This window comes from Narcine bancroftii, chromosome 5, assembly GCF_036971445.1.
Source record: "Narcine bancroftii isolate sNarBan1 chromosome 5, sNarBan1.hap1, whole genome shotgun sequence".
In the NCBI taxonomy this organism is placed as follows: Eukaryota; Metazoa; Chordata; class Chondrichthyes; order Torpediniformes; family Narcinidae; genus Narcine; species Narcine bancroftii.
The window spans coordinates 243,590,376-243,611,262 of record NC_091473.1 but is presented as its reverse complement, the minus strand read 5'-3'; the positions used below and the strand labels follow the sequence as shown (position 1 = coordinate 243,611,262).

General features: G+C 44.1%; 1 protein-coding gene across 4 annotated transcripts in view; it reads right to left on the bottom strand.

The window, feature by feature from the left end:
* Window positions 1-20,637, bottom strand: part of LOC138765115 (serine/threonine-protein kinase TBK1-like) — a 60,484-nt gene extending 39,847 nt beyond the window's left edge. The window contains exons 1-8 of one of the 4 annotated variants that reach the window (XM_069941889.1): window positions 20,356-20,637; window positions 11,730-11,818; window positions 10,100-10,240; window positions 8,599-8,728; window positions 5,906-6,087; window positions 4,711-4,871; window positions 3,771-3,881; window positions 1,519-1,698 (exon numbers count right to left, since the gene is read on the bottom strand). In XM_069941889.1, the coding sequence (XP_069797990.1) occupies window positions 1,519-1,698; window positions 3,771-3,881; window positions 4,711-4,871; window positions 5,906-6,087; window positions 8,599-8,728; window positions 10,100-10,240; window positions 11,730-11,816 (992 nt within the window). In that variant the 5' untranslated portion in view covers window positions 11,817-11,818; window positions 20,356-20,637. Of the gene's footprint in view, window positions 1-1,518; window positions 1,699-3,770; window positions 3,882-4,710; window positions 4,872-5,905; window positions 6,088-8,598; window positions 8,729-9,797; window positions 10,064-10,099; window positions 10,241-11,729; window positions 11,819-20,148; window positions 20,320-20,355 lie in introns of those variants that run through there. The other 3 variants (XM_069941885.1, XM_069941886.1, XM_069941887.1) reach the window with 3 other exon arrangements.
* Between the last annotated feature and the right edge of the window lie 250 nt (window positions 20,638-20,887).

The following is a 20,887-nucleotide window of genomic DNA, read 5'->3' as shown; positions in this document are numbered from 1 at the left end:
CTGATCTGTCCTGAGGACTCAGCTCCACCTACCTACCATTTACTAACAGGTTCATAACCACAGCCTAAAATGGCATGTAGCAAGTTGGGAAAAATAACAAAAATAGGAGGATGGAAACCCTGAAAATGTGGAGGCTCAACATTGGAACGCTGTAGAGAGATGACGAGAAGCATTCTGGACTGGACTGATTGGCTGCACAATCAGTAGCAGGAGTGAATGTAGAATGGAGAGTATTTAATCTCACAGGCACGGGGCGGGGAGAGGGACAGAAATGGGGAAGTTGAGAAGCAGAAGCACAAATAATCATTGGTCCAATGAACTGCCGAACACCCAGCGACATGTGAGGTAAATTGGTGATATTGCTGCAGGTTAGAGAATGATTATTTTTTAGCTACTAAATCAGGGTTCTTCAAATACTTTCATACCTGTTCTGCCACCTTTAGGGATCTAAGGACTAGAGGCTACTGTACCTGAATACTCTTTAAGGGTCTACCATTTATCATCTATATCCTGCTCTTATAACACATCACACCACAATCACTCGGATTAAAAGCCTTCTTTTAATGTTCTGCCAAATTTACAACTTAATCAATATAGGATTTACTAAAATCACACAGAAATGTGGGAGGGACTTGCAGCATCGTTAGAGGTAAAGATATATCACTGACGTTTCGGGCCTAGGCCTTCTTCAAGGTATAAGCAAAGAACAGGAAAGTGTCAGAATAAAGACTGAAGAATGGGAGGGGGAGGAGACCAGACCAACAAAGGTTTGAATAGGATATGATAAGAGGAAAGGTGATCATTGATTTTGGCTCTGTGAAAGGAGACAGAGGGAAAAGGGGAGAGAGAGAGAGAGGTGGGGAAAGGCAACAGCAGGAAGAAGTTGGGAGAGATGGTTCAATGGAAACCGGAGAAGTCGACGTTAATACCATCCGGTTGGAGGGTGCTCAGACATAATGAGGTGTGATTCCTCAAATTTGTGGACGGACTCAGTCTGACAGTGCATGAGACCACGGACTTACCTGTCAGCAAGGGAATGGGATGGGGAATTGAAATGGGAGATCCACGCTATTGTACCTTTTCTATGTGTTTTTACTACAATCACAGCATCTGCAGACTTTTATGTTTCACTCTCACAAAACTTTACTGCACCCTTGGGTTCCCCAATATTCAATATTCGTAAGTCTTGTTTTAGTATTCATTCCAATCTTAATAAATCAGTCATAGCTCATTTTGCTGTGCAAGAAAAAATAGAATTATAAACAAGATTTTCTTCTCTCAAAAGCTGGTTGGGGAAAATACATCATAGTATGATATAAATTTATTCATTAAATAGAATGAACATTCATATTCCCTTTCTTCCATCAGGAGCTGTTTTGGGTTTGAAAGTGACTAATAATGCCATTGCATCAATTATCTGCAATCTTTTTGACGACATCTTTTCCTGGTAGATCTAAAGACTAACTGGATCAACTGGATAATTTTCTTAAAAAGATCCAAATAAATTGCAATGCTTACGTGTTATAGGAGTGGATGTAAACTTTATGTATCACTGCTTGCTGCAGTGAGAAGATGTGGATCACAGTTCTGTGGAGGATGTCATTAGCTTCTGCAAAGAACTGGTCAAATCCCCAGCATCTGGATTGATCGGCCTCCAGGATATTTGCAAGGATGGGAACCAACAGCAACTTCAAGCCTCTGGAGGTAGATTACAGAGGAGGAAAGTCAAGGCAGGTTAGCGATACTGAACAATGTGCGCTGGAGAAGCTATCTATGTGTAATGGTTCAGTAACTCTACACAAAGCCCTGGAACACCTGGATAACCATCATCCCTTCAAAACTGACCAAGACCTGGGACTCAACACCCCACTATGTAAATAGATCCTGGATTTTCTCACCTCCAGACCACAATCAGTGAGGTTGGGTAAGAACATCTCCTCCACAAACTCCATCAGTGCCGGAGAACCACAGAGCTGTGTTCTTAGCCTCCTGCTCTACTCACTATATACCTATGACTGTGTGGCTTGGTACGACAACAAAATCATGCACAAATTTGCCGACAATACCACAGTAGTGGGTTGTATAAAGGAGGGGGATGAGTCAGCGTACAGGAGGGAGACTGAAAACTTAACTGAATGGTGCACTAACAACAACCTCACTTGTTGATTTCAGGAAGGGAAAACCAGATGTGTACAATTCAGTGATCATTGAGGGATCAGAGGTGGAGAGGGTGAGCAAATTTAAGTTCTTGGGAGTCACCACCTCAGAGGATCTTTCCTGGACCCAACACACCAATGGCATCGTGAAGAAAACATGGCACCTCTACTTCCTTGGGAGTTTGCAGAGGTTTGGTATGATATCGGAAACCCTGGCAAATTTCTACAGAGGTGTGATGGAAAGTCTGCTGACCGGCTACATCATTGTCTAGTATGGTAACACCAATGCCCCTGAGCATAAAGCCCTGCAAAAGGTAGTGGACACAGCCCAAGAACATCTATAACAAACACTGTCACCAGAGAGCAGCAGCAATCATCAAGGATCTACACCACCCAGCACATGCTCTGATCTCATTGCTACCATTAGGAAAGAGGTACAGGTGCCACAAGACTCGCACTTCCAGGTTCAGGAACAGGTGCTACCCCCACCATCAGACTTCTCAACAACAAACACAATCAGGGACTCATTTAAGGACTTTCTTTTGCACTTTATTTTTTTCTATCTTTCCATTGCACAGCTAATATATTTACATTTCTTTATTTGTTTACAGGTGTATATTGAGTCAGTTTTTTTTAAGCACTGACAATAAGCGGTAATTCTGTCTCACTCACAGGGAAAAATATCTCAGGGTTGTATGCAATGTAATGTATGCACTCTGACAATAAATCTGAAATCTAAATCTGAAAATAGAATCAGGAGAAGGTTATAAAAGTAATTTACAGAAAGATGGAGGTGCCAGGAAGGAAAAGGCTACAGAGGTTTGAAAACTTGGCCAGCGTCATTATGGGCATTAGTCTTCACTTCATTGAGGAGATCTATCAGATGCGGTGTCTCAAGAAAGCAGCCTCGCCACCCAGGCTACCATCAGGAAGGAGGTACAGGAGCCTGAAGACATGCACCCATCGATACAAAAATAGTTTAGCTCCCCTCTGCTGCCAGATTTCTGAATGGAAAAGGAACCACAGACAATAACCCGCTTTTTGTTTTCTTCTTTTGCACTAATTTATTTACTTTTAAATAGCTGTGTTTATGGAAATGTAACTTACAGCAATTTTTGCATCTGTAATGCACAACACTGCTACCGCAAAACAACAAATTTCATGAAATGTTCAAGATAATAAACCTGATTCTGATTCTGAAGATTAGGTCAGGGGATCTCATGCACCTGCTCCACTGTTCATAAGATTACAGCTGTCCCAATGCAATTCTATTTCCCACAATAACCACACATCTTTTAACTACAAAAAAATCCATCATGCTTGTTCTTGAATCTGCTTGATGCTAACTTAGGCAATATCTCTCTGGGTGAGTTAATTCCAAAGATTGAAAGCTCTTTGCATGTAGATATCACTTCTCAATCGATGGTAACCAATCATACAATCATATTTGTGTAATTTGTGTCTATCTGAGAATAATTTCCACAATTGCTTTTGGGAATTTAGAACAACAAAATAAACCCAGAGTCAAAAGTACAGGACTCCATTCTCCTCTCTACAATGGTCGAAAGCCGTGGGTGGATCTGCTGCTTTAAAACCTGCCCTCGGAGGACTTACTCAGAGAGCCTGCAGGTAACTGGCAGCTCCTCACTCCACTCCACTGGGCCATTTTCTCTGTGCTGAACTCCTGCAATCATTCCCTTTGGCTTTTCTGTTGTGATTTTGTGCCTGGAATAAAATAAATTCAAGATTGTGAAGGGCTGAGCAACTTCTGAGGTGATGATTGTAGCATATATTTCCAAGGCTCAATCCTATAGGTCAAAGAGACCAAAATAGAGCCATGAATCAGGAGCTTGGTCCTGTAACTTGCCAGGGCCAGAGTGGAGAGCCGCGTGAGAAGACATCAAGGCAGCAGACTCTAGGGACACAAGCTTCCAACCCTTAATGGACATTTGGTGAACCAGTGTTCCCACCTCGTGTCATCTCTTCAAGCAGTGGGCAGCCCTTAGCCTTGTCAACAGCACATCTGGGATGGCAGCTGACACAGAGGGTTACTCCTTCAGAGGGAATAGTGGGAAATGAGGCCAAGGCCTTTCAGCACTCCTGCACGGGGTCCTACTGCCTGGCTGAACTGCCTGACAGCTCCAGGCAGATTTAAATTGCCTCTGGCACAAGGCTGACGGAGGTTTCAATGTTGATGTCCAAGGAAGTCAAGATCCAAGATGGTGGCACCCATGTTTGACAGGCCAGACTTTGAGGGTTGCAAGCTCTGAAGAAACAGTGTAGGATAACAGAGCAGAAGATCGCTTCCCCTCACCCCTCTTCGAAGAAGAGAAGCCTAGGTGAGGCCCCAAGCTGACCAGGCTCCAGCTTGGGCCTTCGCGGTTGAAGGCCCTATACCAGGCCATGGGCTCCTGGTGACCAGCTCCTGGGAACCAGGTATTTGCTCCAGGACAATGAGCAAAATTCCTTGGGCTTTGACAGCTTCTTAATACTTTGGGGAATTGCATTGAGTACCATAGACAATATTCAAAAATGTTGGCTGCAATTGGCATACATCATCTCCTTATTCTTGCGGGGTCCTCCGAATGGAATGAAAGGAAGCCTGCCAGAAGCTGCTTGGTAAAACGTTACACCAATGCTCCAGAGATCCACTGTGACCCCGTACTTCTTGGTCTGTGGTTTATGAAGCACAGCGCGCTCATACATATCCGGGTGCTGCCAAAACACAAGGGCAAACGAGTTAACAGCTTGAGCATGCGGAGGGAAGAGAACCCTACAACACACCTGGGCCTTCTCACCCCCCCCCTTCCTCGATCACCATCATCCTCCCTCCCCACCAACATACACCATCCAGTTTGTCTTTTCTGCTCAGGACTTACTCTCGGCTGAGGGGCTACCCGACGGAAGGTGGAATAATTCTGGTATTGTTCTTTATGACTAAGTTGAGGTGGATGATGTCAACAAGCAGGCCAACTTTGGACGGTCACACACGAGACTGACCCTCATTTTACCTGACGACCACATATGGGCCTTTATCAGCCCACATCTGAACGTTGTCCAGATATGGATTGTTTCATCTTCCGAAAGAGCTTCCAATGGAAATGTGAACACACTCCTCTTCGTCTCATTCTGTCCGTATGACTTTAATGCTTGGCACAAAATATGATTCATCGAGCAGTAATTGAGTAAAACCAATCAAATTAAGCCTCATCTTGCTAAATTCCAGGAAATACAGTCCTAGTTTCTGTTATAGCATAATCCTTGGAGTCAAAACACATACAAAGTCTATGCCCTTGAAGGCAAACGTGTCTTCTTCAGGAATATAGTGTCCAGATCTACTCACAGTTCTCCAGATCTGGTGTAACCAGGACTTGTACAGTTAAACCACAGCTTCTGCCCTCTTGTTTGTTCCAGTTCTCCTGATGTACTTAAAGATTGATGTACTTGGCCCCAAGAGGCTGTATGAATCTCATACTATCTCCCCATCACTCAGAGAGAACTCTTTTTAGTTCAAAGTGGATGATGCCACATTGGGCTGCAATGACTTGCATTTGCCCATCTATTCAATACATTTTGTTTTTAATTTAATCACCACTAGTCAGGTCTTCTGCTACACCAGTGGCAGACAATGTGAGAAGGCTTGCCATGTGGAGAATGTTTTAACCATATAGATTTTTTTATAATTTGCACGCTCTTCTCTTTTATAGGGCACAATGATATCTTAATAATGTTATTGGAATGGTACTAACCAAATATTCTTCAGTGCCATACAGCGACATGAACTGTTCGTCATCTTCCAGTACTCGGGCTGCTCCGAAGTCAGTCAGTTTATAGACTGATTGACCTTCTTCTCCGACCACCCTCATGATGTTCCCTGGCTTAATATCCCGATGCACTACTCCATTCTCTCTCAACTGGTTCATGCCAGCAACTAGTACAGAGAAAAAAAAGTGTTCACAGAGGAGGAGAAATAAATCTCCAGTCAAGATAGAATTCTGGGGCTTTCAATTTTGGAATGGGCCATAATCCTGCCATTACTGAATGAGACAGCTGCTTGCCCACTTTGAGGTATCCAAACTGAAAATAACATGGACTACTTCCACACTGAATCCATGTGTAGTGCATAAAACAGGTCTCAGTTTTCTGATGATGTGAATATATTTCCATGCCGTCTCTTAATTGCTTCATTTTGTTGAAGCTGGGTTTGACCCAAAATGACAATATGTTGCATAACTTAATGATAAGGGGTTTGTAGGACTGTAGAAACATTTTTATACAACCACCAACTTTTGGCCAACATGGGCAATTCCCTTCAATGTTATAGCTTCATGCTTCTCCACTTGTTCCATTTTGATCTACCTCAGCTTCCACCTTACTGCCTCCCTCATTACATTGGGCACACCTTACCAGTTGCAAAGTTCTTCTTCATATGCCTGATAAGCCAGCCCCTTGACAATCTGTATCGTGCCAGGACCTCCAAACTGCAGTGTGCCATGTTTTATGTTTCTCCAAGGCACCTTAAGATGCACCTATGCTGCCTCAGCAAAATCCTCCAAATCAATTGGAAGGATAACCACCCAATACCAGTGCCCTCTCCCAAGTTGACATCTGCAGGATGGAAACCCAAGTTACTCCCAGTCAGTTTCATCAGGTAGGTCACATCCTTATGCCAAACTCCTGAAACAGACACTCTGTTCCATATTCTGTTAAGGGGAGAGGTTACCAGGTGGAGAAAGGGGACGTTATTCTCAAAGCCTCCTGAAACCTCCCCGCAAACACATGGAGATCGCTGGCCCAAAGCAGAATGGAGAGTTGCGGTTGGCGACGGGAGTACAAAGACTCTCTGCAAAAGCAGTGACGGAGGTAAAAATCCACACAAAACATCCACTCTCCCAACTGCAGTTCTCACTTTAGCCTCATCTGCCACCTTAGAGCTGACAAAAAGCAAACTGTAACAAGTCATCCTTTATAATAAACATTTTCACATGTTCTTACCACACATAAAGAGGTCATTCTGCCCTTTGTCTCCATGCCAGCTCTCACTGCATGCTTTTGGCACCCATTTATTTCCTTGTAACTTAATCTCTCTTATATGCCTTTCGAATATTTTTCTGTCCTGTAGGTCACCAAGGCCAAGATGGAGAGTTCCCTGCCCCATTCCCTTGCCTGTCTATGCCTGTCTATGGTCTCATGCACTGCCTGACTGAGACTACCACAAATTGGAGAATCAATACCTTATTCTCCATCTGGGCATTCTCTAACTGGATGGCGTTAACATCGACCTCAAGTTTCCGTTAAACACCTCTCCCCCTTCTTCTTCCCACTGTCATCTTTCCCCCAGCTCTATCTCTATCTCTCTCTCTTTCTCTCCTTTCACAGAGCCAAAATCAATTCTCACCTCTCCTCTTAACATATCCAATTAATACCTTTTGTTGGTCTGGACTCCTCCTCCCCTGCCATTCTTCGGTCTTTATTCTGACACCTTCCTGTTCTATGCTCATACCTTGAAGAAGGCCTAAAACATCGGTAATATATCTTTACTTCCTACGTGTCGCTGTGAATTGGACAAAGTTCCTCCAGCATTTCTGTGTGTTTTTAGGGATAAAACACAGAATTCTATGGACACTGTGGATGAAATAAAAACACACAAAGCTGGAGAGACTCAGCAGGTCAAACAGTGTCCTTTATGGAACAAAGGCAAAGATACATAACTGGTGTTTCGGGCTTGAGACCTTCATCAAAGCATGAAAAAATGCTGGTGAGCTTCAGAATAAAAGAGTCGGAGGGGGGGTGGCAGGGCAGGAGATGATGTGGAGGAGGGAGGGAAGGGACAGCAGCACTGGGGGGGGTGGAAAGGCAGAGCTGTGAAGGTGAAAGAACTGGAAAGGCAGGAAATGGAGGAAATGGGGGAGGGGGAAGAAAAGGCGAGCAGGTTTAATGGAAAGCAGTGAAGTTGATGTTCATTCCATCTGGCTGGAGGGTGCCCAGATGGAAAATAAGGTGATGTTCCTCCAATCTGCGGGTGGCCAGGGTGGAACAGTACATAAGGCCATGGATAGAAGTGTGAGGGCAGGAGTGCGACCCAGAATTGAAGTGATTGGCCACCCGGAGGTCGCTGTGGTTGCAGGCAGAGAGGAGGTGCTGAGCAAAGCGATCTGTGTGTTTTTATTTCTCTCATACGCTTATCAACTTTGCCCCTCCCTTGATTCCCCTCCTACCCACAAGAAGCAGGAACCAGGGGAAAATTCCCAGAGAGAACTGACTGATCACTCCTGCCCTCCCTGGTGCAGTGCTGCGCCATTTTTGATGACGCCTCACTGCCCAAGAGAAGATGCTTTTCCAATTCTTTTAGCTTCTCCCTGTCCCACCACTTATTTTACAGATGCCCACCCCACCCCCACCCCAAATGTCATCAAACAGAGCTACATTGGTGGAGCCTTACCAACACACTCCATCACAATCAGGAACTCCAATTCCGAAAGACCAAAAGCATTTTCCGATTTTTCCAAAACATTGAGCAGACTTCCACCGGCGCAGTACTCCATCACGAGGACCTTCTGCTTGGTGCTTCCCTGGTGGACAGGCACACAGAGAAATGTGCAAGTTTCTCTATCCACGCTGTGGGCCCAGCACTTAAGATAAGATAGCTGGAATGGTGTCCACATCGCATTTGGCTGCTGCCCACTTGCAATAACTAAGTTCAGAACAACCAGGGGCTGGGAAGCTATGGAAAGAGTACATCTAGTGACTCTTGGGACTTGTCTGTGGTTTAAGGAATAGGAAGGAGCATTATTTCCTTTAATCTGTTCCTCCTACCATGTCTTTTCTTAACTAATTCTAAAATAATCTCTGCCCTAAGGTATTTCTTAGAGGATGGGGGGTGAATATTTGCTGAGGTTCTGAGAGTCAAGGGGTTCAGGGAGCTGATCTGTGGACAGTTCAGAGTGGATAGCTGGAATACTGATTTCTTCACTGTGTGTTGCTTGTATAATCCGAATTATACATGCAGATGGTGGGAGAAGGGGAGGAAGTGGGTGAGAGGGGAAAGAGGTGGGTGAGAGGGGAATATGGTAAACACACATCGAGATGCTGGAGGAACTCAGCCAGTATTTTCAGCATTCATAAAAAGCAAAGATGTGCTGCCAACGTTTCTTTGGTCCTGAACCCATCTTCAAGGAATAAGCAAAATAGAGCCAGGAGCAAAGTCTCAGAGACAATGTAGGGTGGGAGAGGCATCCAGACCAACAAAAGATGTTAATTGGATATGATAAGGGATAAGGGAAGAGATAAGAATTTATCATGTTTGTGTGAAAGGAGAAAGAAGGGAGAGACTGAGCTGGGGGAAGGCAACAGGGAAAGGTGAGGGGGCGGGGGGGACGAGACGGGGTTTAACGAAAGTCAGAGAAGTCAATGTTAATGCTATCCGGTTGGAGGGTGCCCAGTCAGAGGATGAGGTGTAACACATTATATGAGAAGCACACCTCATCTTCTGACTGGGCACCCTCCAATCGGATGGCATTAACATTGACTTCTCCGGCTTTCGTTAAAAAAGACCCCTTCCTCACTTCTTCCTGTCGCTTTCCCCCCAGCTCCATCTCTCCCTTCCTTGTCTCCTTTTGCACAAACACGATCAATTCTTACCTCACATCCAATGAACACTTTTGATTGCCCAGCCGGCAATTGTTCAAATTCCGAGATTTCCTGCTTCTGGCTCATTCTGCTTATTCCTTGAAGAAGGGCTCAGGAGTGAAAGGTCAGTAACATATCTTTGCTTTTTATGGACGGTGACAAGACCAGCTGAGCTCCTCCAGCATTTTGGTGCATTTTTACGACAGACTTTTGCGTTTCACTGAGAGGGGAGAGTGGGCTTTGTCTTTGGAGGCCTTCCATTTCCATTTTGATGTGATCTACCGAGAGAGTTAGTAACAGAGCACAGTACTCACCAGTTCCTCCACCCCAAACAGCTTCACAATATTCTTGTGGTTTAATTTACGCAACATTTCAAACTCCCTCATCTGTACTTCATAAGGACGCAAATAACTGATGTGATTAAACACTTTGACAGCATAATGATCTCCAGTTTGCTGTGAAGTAAATGTTGAAATTATTTCAAGTTGTATTAGAACAGGGAAAGAAGGCCAATCTTTTGCATCATCTATCAGTTGCCACCATTTTACCTCTTCACCAAGCCCTTCAGGCTCTCTCCCAAAACATGTCGAAATTTATGACTTTTTTTTTATACAAATGTCTTGCTTGATAACTTATTTCTTGTGTCCACTACTGTTTAGATAAAATTGATCCTCCAATCTTTGGTCTTACTGCATATTCTTGTGTAATCATTGAATATTTTTGGACCAAAATTTCAAGTCAAATTTTACACAGATCATACTTTTGTCCGCAATAAGTACCTGTGTTATTCAAGGTGCTGGGAGCTCGGATGGCCGGGACCCGGTGGTGAGTCCGTGTTTAGGGCATCGGGAGCTCAGATAGATGGGCAACCGGGACCTAGAAGAGAGTCTGTGGCTGGGGCGTCAGGAGCTCTGGTGGGCAGATAGCCGGGGCCTAGGAGAGAGTCTGTGGTCAAGGTGTCGGGAACCTGGTGAGCAGGTGACTGGACCCTAGGAGAGGGTTTATGGCCAGGGTGTCGGGAACTCGGATGGGCAGGCGGCCAGGGCGATGGTCCGCGGTTGGGGTGTTGTGAACCCTGGTGGGTGAGTGGCCAGGGCAAGGATCCACTGTCAAGGCATCGGGAGCTCAGATGGGTGGTTGATTAGGGCCAGAAAAGGGGTGGGAGGGTCGACTTTTACACAAGTCATACGAAAACACTCAACTATTGGGCCAAAATTATGACTATTACACGGTATCGACAATTACACGAGTATATACAGTATATTCTAATCCCTAATTTTCTGAGATATGACCCACAAATACTAATAATTTCACATTCACTTTTTATTTTCTCCTCTTCAGATAGCGACAAGTCCTTACAGGCATGTTCGACAAAGAGCCAGAGTGGATGTCCATCGGAGAAGGTTGGACAAGCTGATATTAGTTAGAGAATCTCTTTCCAAACTGCTCTTGGTGTGCCCTCTCCTCACAGAGAATCTCACAGAACTAGTGACTTGCTGCCTGACACCTACTGATTCACTCAACTATATCCTCCCACTCTGTTCCCAACTACACCTACTCGCCTTAATACCAACTCTACTCTCTCAACTCCACCTACTTAACCATATTCTCTCTCAACTCCAGAAGTACACTTGCATTTATACTCTCTTCATATGTTCATTCCAAATAATTTACTTTTACTGTATTTGTCTTAATATTTTAATGTATTTAACTTCTATTCTAACATATTTATGTAAATATGCTCTGTTGCCCTGGAGAACGGCTATCTCGTCTTTATTGTTCGAGCATAGCATGAGTCCCTTTATCATTAAAGGTGACTTGATGACTTGATTACCATGTGTGTGAAGATAAACTCTCTATAACTTCCCTTGCTTTATCAACTGTCCAATCCATAACCAGATGGTTGACGCTTGAACCATTTATCTGAGAGGAAAGTGACTGTACCTTGCGACGTGCTTTGAACACACTTGCAGTTGCTCCCTGACCCAGGATGTCACTGAGCAGCCAAAGGTAATTGGAAGTGCTCTGCATCTCTGGTTTGGAAAAAAAAGAGGGTTCAACCTGCTGAGATTGTTTTTCAGTCCCTTGGGCTGATACAAAGATTTGAATAATTTTACTCATACCATGTAACCCCCTCCCCCCCCCCCCCCCCCAATCATGTGTGAATGAATAAAATTGATTAGAAACATACCAAAGTCTGACCCCAGTCAATGTATATTGAGATCTCTGATCTCAGTGAAAATGTGATTTGGCACTCAAACTAATTTCTCAAGATCTTGAAAGATATAAAAAATAAGGGACAAGCATTCGAAGCGCTTTGGCAATGTTTCATATGGCAGAGATAAAATTAAATTCAGTTCTGATACTCCCCACAGGTTATTAACTATCCAACTCTCTTCTCAGCTCAGATGTGAAGATTTTGAAAAAAGTGCAAAATTTTGTTTATATCTTCGAATCCCATACACAAACAAAAATAAAATATTTGGACATTCTCCTATTTGGGCAGAATTGGGCAGAAAATCTAACAAAGTTAAACAAAAAGCAAAAAAAAAGAACGACAGATAATTAAAACCTAAAATTAAAAACATGACAGCTCAGGTAGCATCTGGTAACAGGGAAACAGAATTAAACTTTCAGGTCAGTGACTTTTTATCAGAACCAGGAAAAGTTAGAAAGCAAGCACATTTTAAGTTGCGGAGGCAGGGGAGGGGTTGAAGACCAAGGGGATTAAAAAGTCTGTGCAAAGAGAGAGCGGTGAAAGCTTGTTAATTACAACTGATTTGTCTGGAGTCAGTGGAGGTATTGAGAGATGAATGAGGACAGATTCAAAAGGAAATAAACATTGGAAGTGGAGATGTGAAATACAGAAGACAACAGTTCCAATACAACATGGAGTGGCTGTTCACTGAAATAGTTAAATTCAGTGTTGCATTTTAATGGCAGTAACGTGCCAGATCAGAAGATGAGAAGCTCATTGCATTGTATTGAAAAATCTAAAGAAAAGTAATTTCTAACAGTCCAACATGATTTAATCTCAGTGGCTTGGGGAAGAAATTTTGAATGGACTAAATGGAAGGAGATGGGAATGGATTGTTGTCTCTGGTATGTGCACATGGGTTATTGGAAAATTGAAGAAAATGGGAATGAAGGTAGAGGGAAGGAGATGAGGATGGAGATCAATGATCCTGATACAAATCTTGAAAATATTTTGAAAGTGTATTCAATGACAGAATCACCATTCACTCAATCTTGGTAAATGGGAGAAAATAACCAGATGGTGAGCTTTCTAAATTATGGGATGTTGAATTCTTGGTCAAACTCCCCTCACCAGCCTACTGGCTCAATTCTGTTTGTTAATGAATTCATAAAGATACCAAACGAGGCTGGTCAGCCCATTTTTTAAATTAGTCTATCTCATCCTTCCCCTTTGCTCTGCACTTTTTCTCATTTACACTCTACTTTTTGTTTATTGCTGCTATTATTACATTTCGTTTTTTTAAAAGCCAATGTTTTAATAATTTTCTCAAATGAATTATTGGAAAATGAAAATAATAGTGATGTAATTTAAGATATAATTGCATTGAGGTGGATGTAGAAATGTCAGAATTATAACTTTTTAGCTGTGAGATTGGATAAATCAGCATTGTTTTCTTTGAAAGATGAGGAGGTGCTCAAATGAGTGCAAAGAATTATCAGTGGAATAAACTATTTCCCTTAGGTGAAGATTCAAGGGGCATGAAAATAGAAAGTAATTGGTCAAAGGATTAACAGGTGACTAAGCAAAGTTCTCTCTAGGGAAGGGGGGGGGGGGGGAGAGGGGTAAGGAGAATACACTATTCCCACTCACACTTCCTTCCTTAGCAACCTTTGACCACATCCAGAGATTCAGACTTTCCCCTTCCCTTCTGTGGACCCCAAACCGAGTCTTGAGTAACGCATTTTGTTTTACGCAGAATTACAATGTTTTTTCAGTTGTGCTTGAAGCTGTTGAAGTTTGTGGTAAGGGCTCTGTGACTGAAATAATTTTTAGTTGTCCCTTGCAATGGTTTATTCCCCTTATGTTCCCTCTTAACATCTCACCTTTCACCCTTAACCCCTGTCCTCTCGCTCTTGTCTCAAACAACCTCCATGGAAGAAGGTTACTCTATCCATATCCCTCATAATTGTATATACTTTTGTGGACAGTATAATTTTGGGGATAGCTGATATGCTTCTCGAATTTTGGGTTTGCCATCCACCAGTGAAAGAGCAGGAAATATCAGAACATACTGGTAGTCAGGCCGCTTCTAATGCACATTCAGGGAGGACCAGGTAAAAGTAATAGGTGAGTCAGAAAAATAGAGGGTTATAGGTGTGAGTAAGGGAAGGGTTGGATTGTTGAGGAGCAGGTTTACATTGTGGGCTGGAGCCTGTACTGTGTTGAAATGTTCCATGTTCTGTGACTAATTTCAGTTATGTGACCTCAGAACTTTCCTCCCAACCTGCCTGTATATCATCAGCCCTCAATATATTTACCCCTTTGTCTGAGTCATTAATGGGGGTCGTTCATGGCGAATGCTCCAGTATTGGTCCCAGAGGCAGCTCACACTTTTAGGTATTCCCACTTGAAAATGACCCATGATCTCAGTGAACACTGAGCTAGCTTGAGGATTAATTTAATTTTAATTTCAGAGGTACAGCAGGGCACCAAAATATACCAAATGATGTACAAACACGGTTATGTTTTAGATGTAAAGTTAGTAAAATATTGAGGCTTTTGCTCTATATTAACTGACCTCTCTATAACTCTACTGCAATATATGTGGCCAGATTATTCGCAATGAAAGCTTTCACATTGAACTTCAATACACGTTACAATAAATATGAATATGAATTTCTATTTCTTATGACTTATTTCTGACCACTTGTCTTTAATTTGGTTGCCATCCTTCGGCAGAAAGGTCACCCTCACTCTCTGAGCCTTCAACCGATGCAGTCTCCTTTTACGTGACCTTTGACTGATTGCCTTTTGTAAAATCAGATAAACTTCATCCATTGGTTCCTCTCAATATTAAAGGTCAAAGATATGGGTCTCAGTCCAGAGACTTGAGCTCAAAATTCTAGCCTGCTACTCCAAAGCAGCCCCATGGGGCCAAGTTAAACAGACCGGTGGCCATTTCCAAAAAAGAAGGACATGGTCATAGATGAGGAAAAGCTGACACACCAGCTGAAGGACAAGAGGACGTGGAAGGAAGCAGAGACAACAGAGCCAGTCGACCACAACCCAGCGTTCCAACTTCATCTGCAGCAAGTGGGGCAGAGACTGTCACACCAGAGTGGGCCTTATGAGCCATTTCAGACGCTGCTCTAAAATCAGCTGACAATCCACAGTGTCCTCCAGACAGAAGGATGCCTCCTATATATCGTGTTGAAATTTTTAAAATAAAATTTAAACTGTTTTGCAAAAACAATGAATGCAAACACACTGTGTTTACCTATCTCGGCTGCACCATTTCATCAGATGCAAGGATCGACAATGAGATAGACAACAGACTCGCCAAGGCAAATAGCGCCTTTGGAAGACTACACAAAAGAGTCTGGAAAAACAACCAACTGAAAAACCTCACAAAGATAAGCGTATACAGAGCCGTTGTCATACCCACGCTCCTGTTCGGCTCCGAATCATGGGTCCTCTACTGGCATCACCTACGGCTCCTAGAACGCTTCCACCAGCGTTGTCTCCGCTCCATCCTCAACATCCATTGGAGCGCTTTCATCCCTAACGTCGAAGTACTCGAGATGGCAGAGGTCGACAGCATCGAGTCCACGCTGCTGAAGATCCAGCTGCGCTGGATGGGTCACGTCTCCAGAATGGAGGACCATCGCCTTCCCAAGATCGTGTTATATGGCGAGCTCTCCACTGGCCACCGTGACAGAGGTGCACCAAAGAAAAGGTACAAGGACTGCCTAAAGAAATCTCTTGGTGCCTGCCACATTGACCACCGCCAGTGGGCTGATAACGCCTCAAACCGTGCATCTTGGCGCCTCACAGTTTGGCGGGCAGCAACCTCCTTTGAAGAAGACCGCAGAGCCCACCTCACTGACAAAAGGCAAAGGAGGAAAAACCCAACACCCAACCCCAACCCACCAATTTTCCCCTGCAGCCGCTGCAACCGTGTCTGCCTGTCCCGCATCGGACTTGTCAGCCACAAACGAGCCTGCAGCTGACGTGGACTTTTACCCCCTCGATAAATCTTCGTCCGCGAAGCCAAGCCAAAGATATATATATATATATATATATATATATATATATATATGTGTGTGTGTGTGTGTGTGTGTGTGTGTGTGTATCTATATATGTGTGTGTAGTATATGTGTGCGTATATATGTGTGTGTGTATCTGTATCTATATATGTGTGTAGTATGTGTGTAGTATGTGTGTATATATATGTGTGTGTATATCTGTATCTATATATGTGTGTGTATCTATATATATATGTAGTATGTGTGTGTATGTGTATCTATATATGTATGTGTAGTATGTGTGTGTGTATCTATATATATATGTGTGTGTGTCTATATATGTGTGTGTATGTGTATATATATATATGTGTGTGTAGTATATGTGTGTGTGTATCTATATATATGTGTAGTATGTGTGTGTATATGTGTATCTATATATGTGTGTGTAGTATATGTGTGTGTAGTGTATGTGTGTGTATCTATATATGTGTGTAGTATGTGTGTGTATGTATATATATATATGTGTGTCTATATATGTGTGTGTATGTGTATATATATGTGTGTGTAGTATATGTGTGTGTATCAATATATGTGTGTAGTATGTGTATGTATGTGTATCTATATATATGTGTAGTATGTGTGTATGTATATATATGTGTGTATGTGTATCTATATATATGTGCATGTAGTATATGTGTGTGTAGTATATGTGTGTATCTATATATATGTGTAGTATGTGTGTGTACATGTGTGTGTAGTATATGTGTGTGTATCTATATATGTGTGTAGTATGTGTGTGTATGTGTATATATGTGTGTGTGTCTATATATGTGTGTATGTGTATATATATGTGTGTGTAGTATATGTGTATCTATATATGTGTGTAGTATGTGTGTGTATGTGTATCTATATATATGTGTAGTATGTGTGTATGTATATATATTCTTCTTCTTCTTCTTATATATGTAGGAGATAGACAACAGACTCGCCAAGGCAAATAGCGCCTTTGGAAGACTACACAAAAGAGTCTGGAAAAACAACCAACTGAAAAACCTCACAAAGATAAGCGTATACAGAGCCGTTGTCATACCCACACTCCTGTTCGGCTCCGAATCATGGGTCCTCTACCGGCATCACCTACGGCTCCTAGAACGCTTCCACCAGCGTTGTCTCCGCTCCATCCTCAACATCCATTGGAGCGCTTACATCCCTAACGTCGAAGTACTCGAGATGGCAGAGGTCGACAGCATCGAGTCCATGCTGCTGAAGATCCAGCTGCGCTGGATGGGTCACGTCTCCAGAATGGAGGACCATCGCCTTCCCAAGATCGTGTTATATGGCGAGCTCTCCACTGGCCACCGTGACAGAGGTGCACCAAAGAAAAGGTACAAGGACTGCCTAAAGACATCTCTTGGTGCCTGCCACATTGACCACCGCCAGTGGGCTGATCTCGCCTCAAACCGTGCATCTTGGCGCCTCACAGTTTGGCGGGCAGCAACCTCCTTTGAAGAAGACCGCAGAGCCCACCTCACTGACAAAAGGCAAAGGAGGAAAAACCCAACACCCAACCCCAACCCACCAATTTTCCCCTGCAGCCGCTGCAACCGTGTCTGCCTGTCCCGCATCGGACTTGTCAGCCACAAACGAGCCTGCAGCTGACGTGGACTTTTACCCCCTCGATAAATCTTCGTCCGCGAAGCCAAGCCAAAGAAAATATGTGTGTGTATCTATGTGTGTAGTATGTGTGTGTATGTGTATCTATATATGTGTGTAGTATATGTGTGTGTATCTATATATGTGTGTAGTATGTGTGTATGTGTATCTATATATGTGTGTAGCATGTGTGTATGTGTATATATATATGTGTGTGTGTCTATATATATGTGTGTATGTGTATATATTGTGTGTGTAGTATATGTGTGTGTAGTATATGTGTGTGTATCTATATATGTGTGTAGTATGTGTGTGTATTGTAAGGTAAAACATCATGAGATGGGAATGTGTAGGGAGTTACCCTGCCCTGTACAGGGCTGTAACAAGATGTAAATGCATCCTTGTACTTACAAGATAAGAGAGACATTGATGGATTGAGAGGCAGGAAGCTAGCAGGGAAAGGATAGCAACAGTTTTAGTCATTGGACAAGTAATGATATGATGATGTTCTAAGCACATATCCAAGGGTATAAAAAATCACCATTTTGCTGATAACGGCAGAATGCATTCTCCGACTAACATGTTTAGTCGCAAGTGTTACAATCCGGTAATAAAGAACAAAGAACCCTGATTTCGACTCAGCCTGGTGTTTGTCTCACTCATTCATGAACAAAGCAGACCTAACAGTATGTGTATCTATATATATGTGTAGTATGTGTGTGTACATGTGTATCTATATATATGTGTAGTATGTGTGTGTATATGTGTATCTATATATGTGTGTGTAGTATATGTGTGTGTATCTATATGTGTGTAGTATGTGTGTGTATGTGTATATATATGTGTGTGTGTGTCTATATATGTGTATGTGTATATATGTGTGTGTAGTATATGTGTGTGTATCTATATATGTGTGTAGTATGTGTATCTATATATATGTGTATGTGTATATATATATATATATGTGTGTGTGTGTGTTTGTGTGTGTATATATATGTGTGTGTTAAGGTCGGGTCAGATACAGCAATGAGCTCTCTGAACCCTTCTCCATTAACAATGGCGTGAAGCAAGGCCGTGTTCTCGCACCAACCCTCTTTTCAATCTTCTTCAGCATGATGCTGAACCAAGCCATGAAAGACCCCAACAATGAAGACGCTGTTTACATCCGGTACCGCACGGATGGCAGTCTCTTCAATCTGAGGCGCCTGCAAGCTCACACCAAGACACAAGAGAAACTTGTCCGTGAACTACTCTTTGCAGATGATGCCGCTTTAGTTGCCCATTCAGAGCCAGCTCTTCAGCGCTTGACGTCCTGCTTTGCGGAAACTGCCAAAATGTTTGGCCTGGAAGTCAGCCTGAAGAAAACTGAGGTCCTCCATCAGCCAGCTCCCCACCATGACTACCAGCCCCCCCACATCTCCATCGGGCACACAAAACTCAAAACGGTCAACCAGTTTACCTATCTCGGCTGCACCATTTCATCAGATGCAAGGATCGACAATGAGATAGACAACAGACTCGCCAAGGCAAATAGCGCCTTTGGAAGACTACACAAAAGAGTCTGGAAAAACAACCAACTGAAAAACCTCACAAAGATAAGCGTATACAGAGCCGTTGTCATACCCACACTCCTGTTCGGCTCCGAATCATGGGTCCTTTACCGGCACCACCTACGGCTCCTAGAACGCTTCCACCAGCGTTGTCTCCGCTCCATCCTCAACATCCATTGGAGCGCTCACACCCCTAACGTCGAGGTACTCGAGATGGCAGAGGTCGACAGCATCGAGTCCACGCTGCTGAAGATCCAGCTGCGCTGGATGGGTCACGTCTCCAGAATGGAGGACCATCGCCTTCCCAAGATCGTATTATATGGCGAGCTCTCCACTGGCCACCGTGACAGAGGTGCACCAAAGAAAAGGTACAAGGACTGCCTAAAGAAATCTCTTGGTGCCTGCCACATTGACCACCGCCAGTGGGCTGATAACGCCTCAAACCGTGCATCTTGGCGCCTCACAGTTTGGCGGGCAGCAGCCTCCTTTGAAGAAGACCGCAGAGCCCACCTCACTGACAAAAGGCAAAGGAGGAAAAACCCAACACCCAACCCCAACCAACCAATTCTCCCTTGCAACCGCTGCAATCGTGTCTGCCTGTCCCGCATCGGACTGGTCAGCCACAAACGAGCCTGCAGCTGACGTGGACTTTTTACCCCCTCCATAAATCTTCGTCCGCGAAGCCAAGCCAAAGAAGAAAAGATATATGTGTAGTATATGTGTGTGTATCTATATATGTGTGTGTATATGTGTATCTATATGTGTAGTATATGTGTGCGTATATATATGTGTGTGTCGGATGTGTGTGTGTCTATCTGTGACCATGTCCTCTTGTTGGAGTGCCCACCTTATCAAGTATCCATAAGTGATCTTCCAAACACACTCCAGGGACCCTCCACCATATTTCTCTCCTCCATCACGACCAAAGCCATTCTCACCTGGTGGGAAGTTAGTGGCCACAAGCCGGCCCCTCTCTCCCAAATCATGCCCCAGCTCTGTGCAAAAGCAGCCCCCCTTCAAGCTCAGCTGTTCTTCTGGGGGCTGGGAAGGGAGGGCGCCTGGAGCCCAACCGGCGCTGGGGTTCGCAAGCGGGGCGGAGGGTCCGGGCTCGCCGACCGGTCCTCGGTGGGTCCCCTGCCACTCACCTCCGCGCTGCCTTTGGCCGCGGCAGCAGGGACTCGCGACCTTTCCGCTCCCTCCCTCTTCTCCCTCGGAGCAGCAGCGCAAAGATGGGAACTGAGCCCCGGGCTTCGCTCCTTCCGCATCTTCAGCCGCTCCTCCTTCCGCGTCCGAGAGCCGCCGCTCAGGGCCCAGGGTTCTCCGGCGAGTCGGGGCCAGTCGCCCAGTCGCTGCGGTCGCCCTGGCCGGGCCATCCAGAAATGGGAGCAGGAACCTGATGCATCATCTTCCATGCAACCCCCGGGGGTGGGTGATCGCAGGAACATAGGAGCAAGGAACTCCGAGGACCTTGGTTATGTCGCTTTGTCCTTGATCCGCAACGTTGGTTATGGATCTTTAGCTTTGCTATGCAAAGGACACTGACCTGCTAAGTTTCTCCAGCTTTGCCTTTTCACTACAACCGTGTCTGCAAACATTCGAAATACCCTGTAGTTTAAGTGCTAACTTCCCGGGGCGGGGGGAGGGGGGTGTGAATGAAAAGGCTGTTTCACTCTCAGA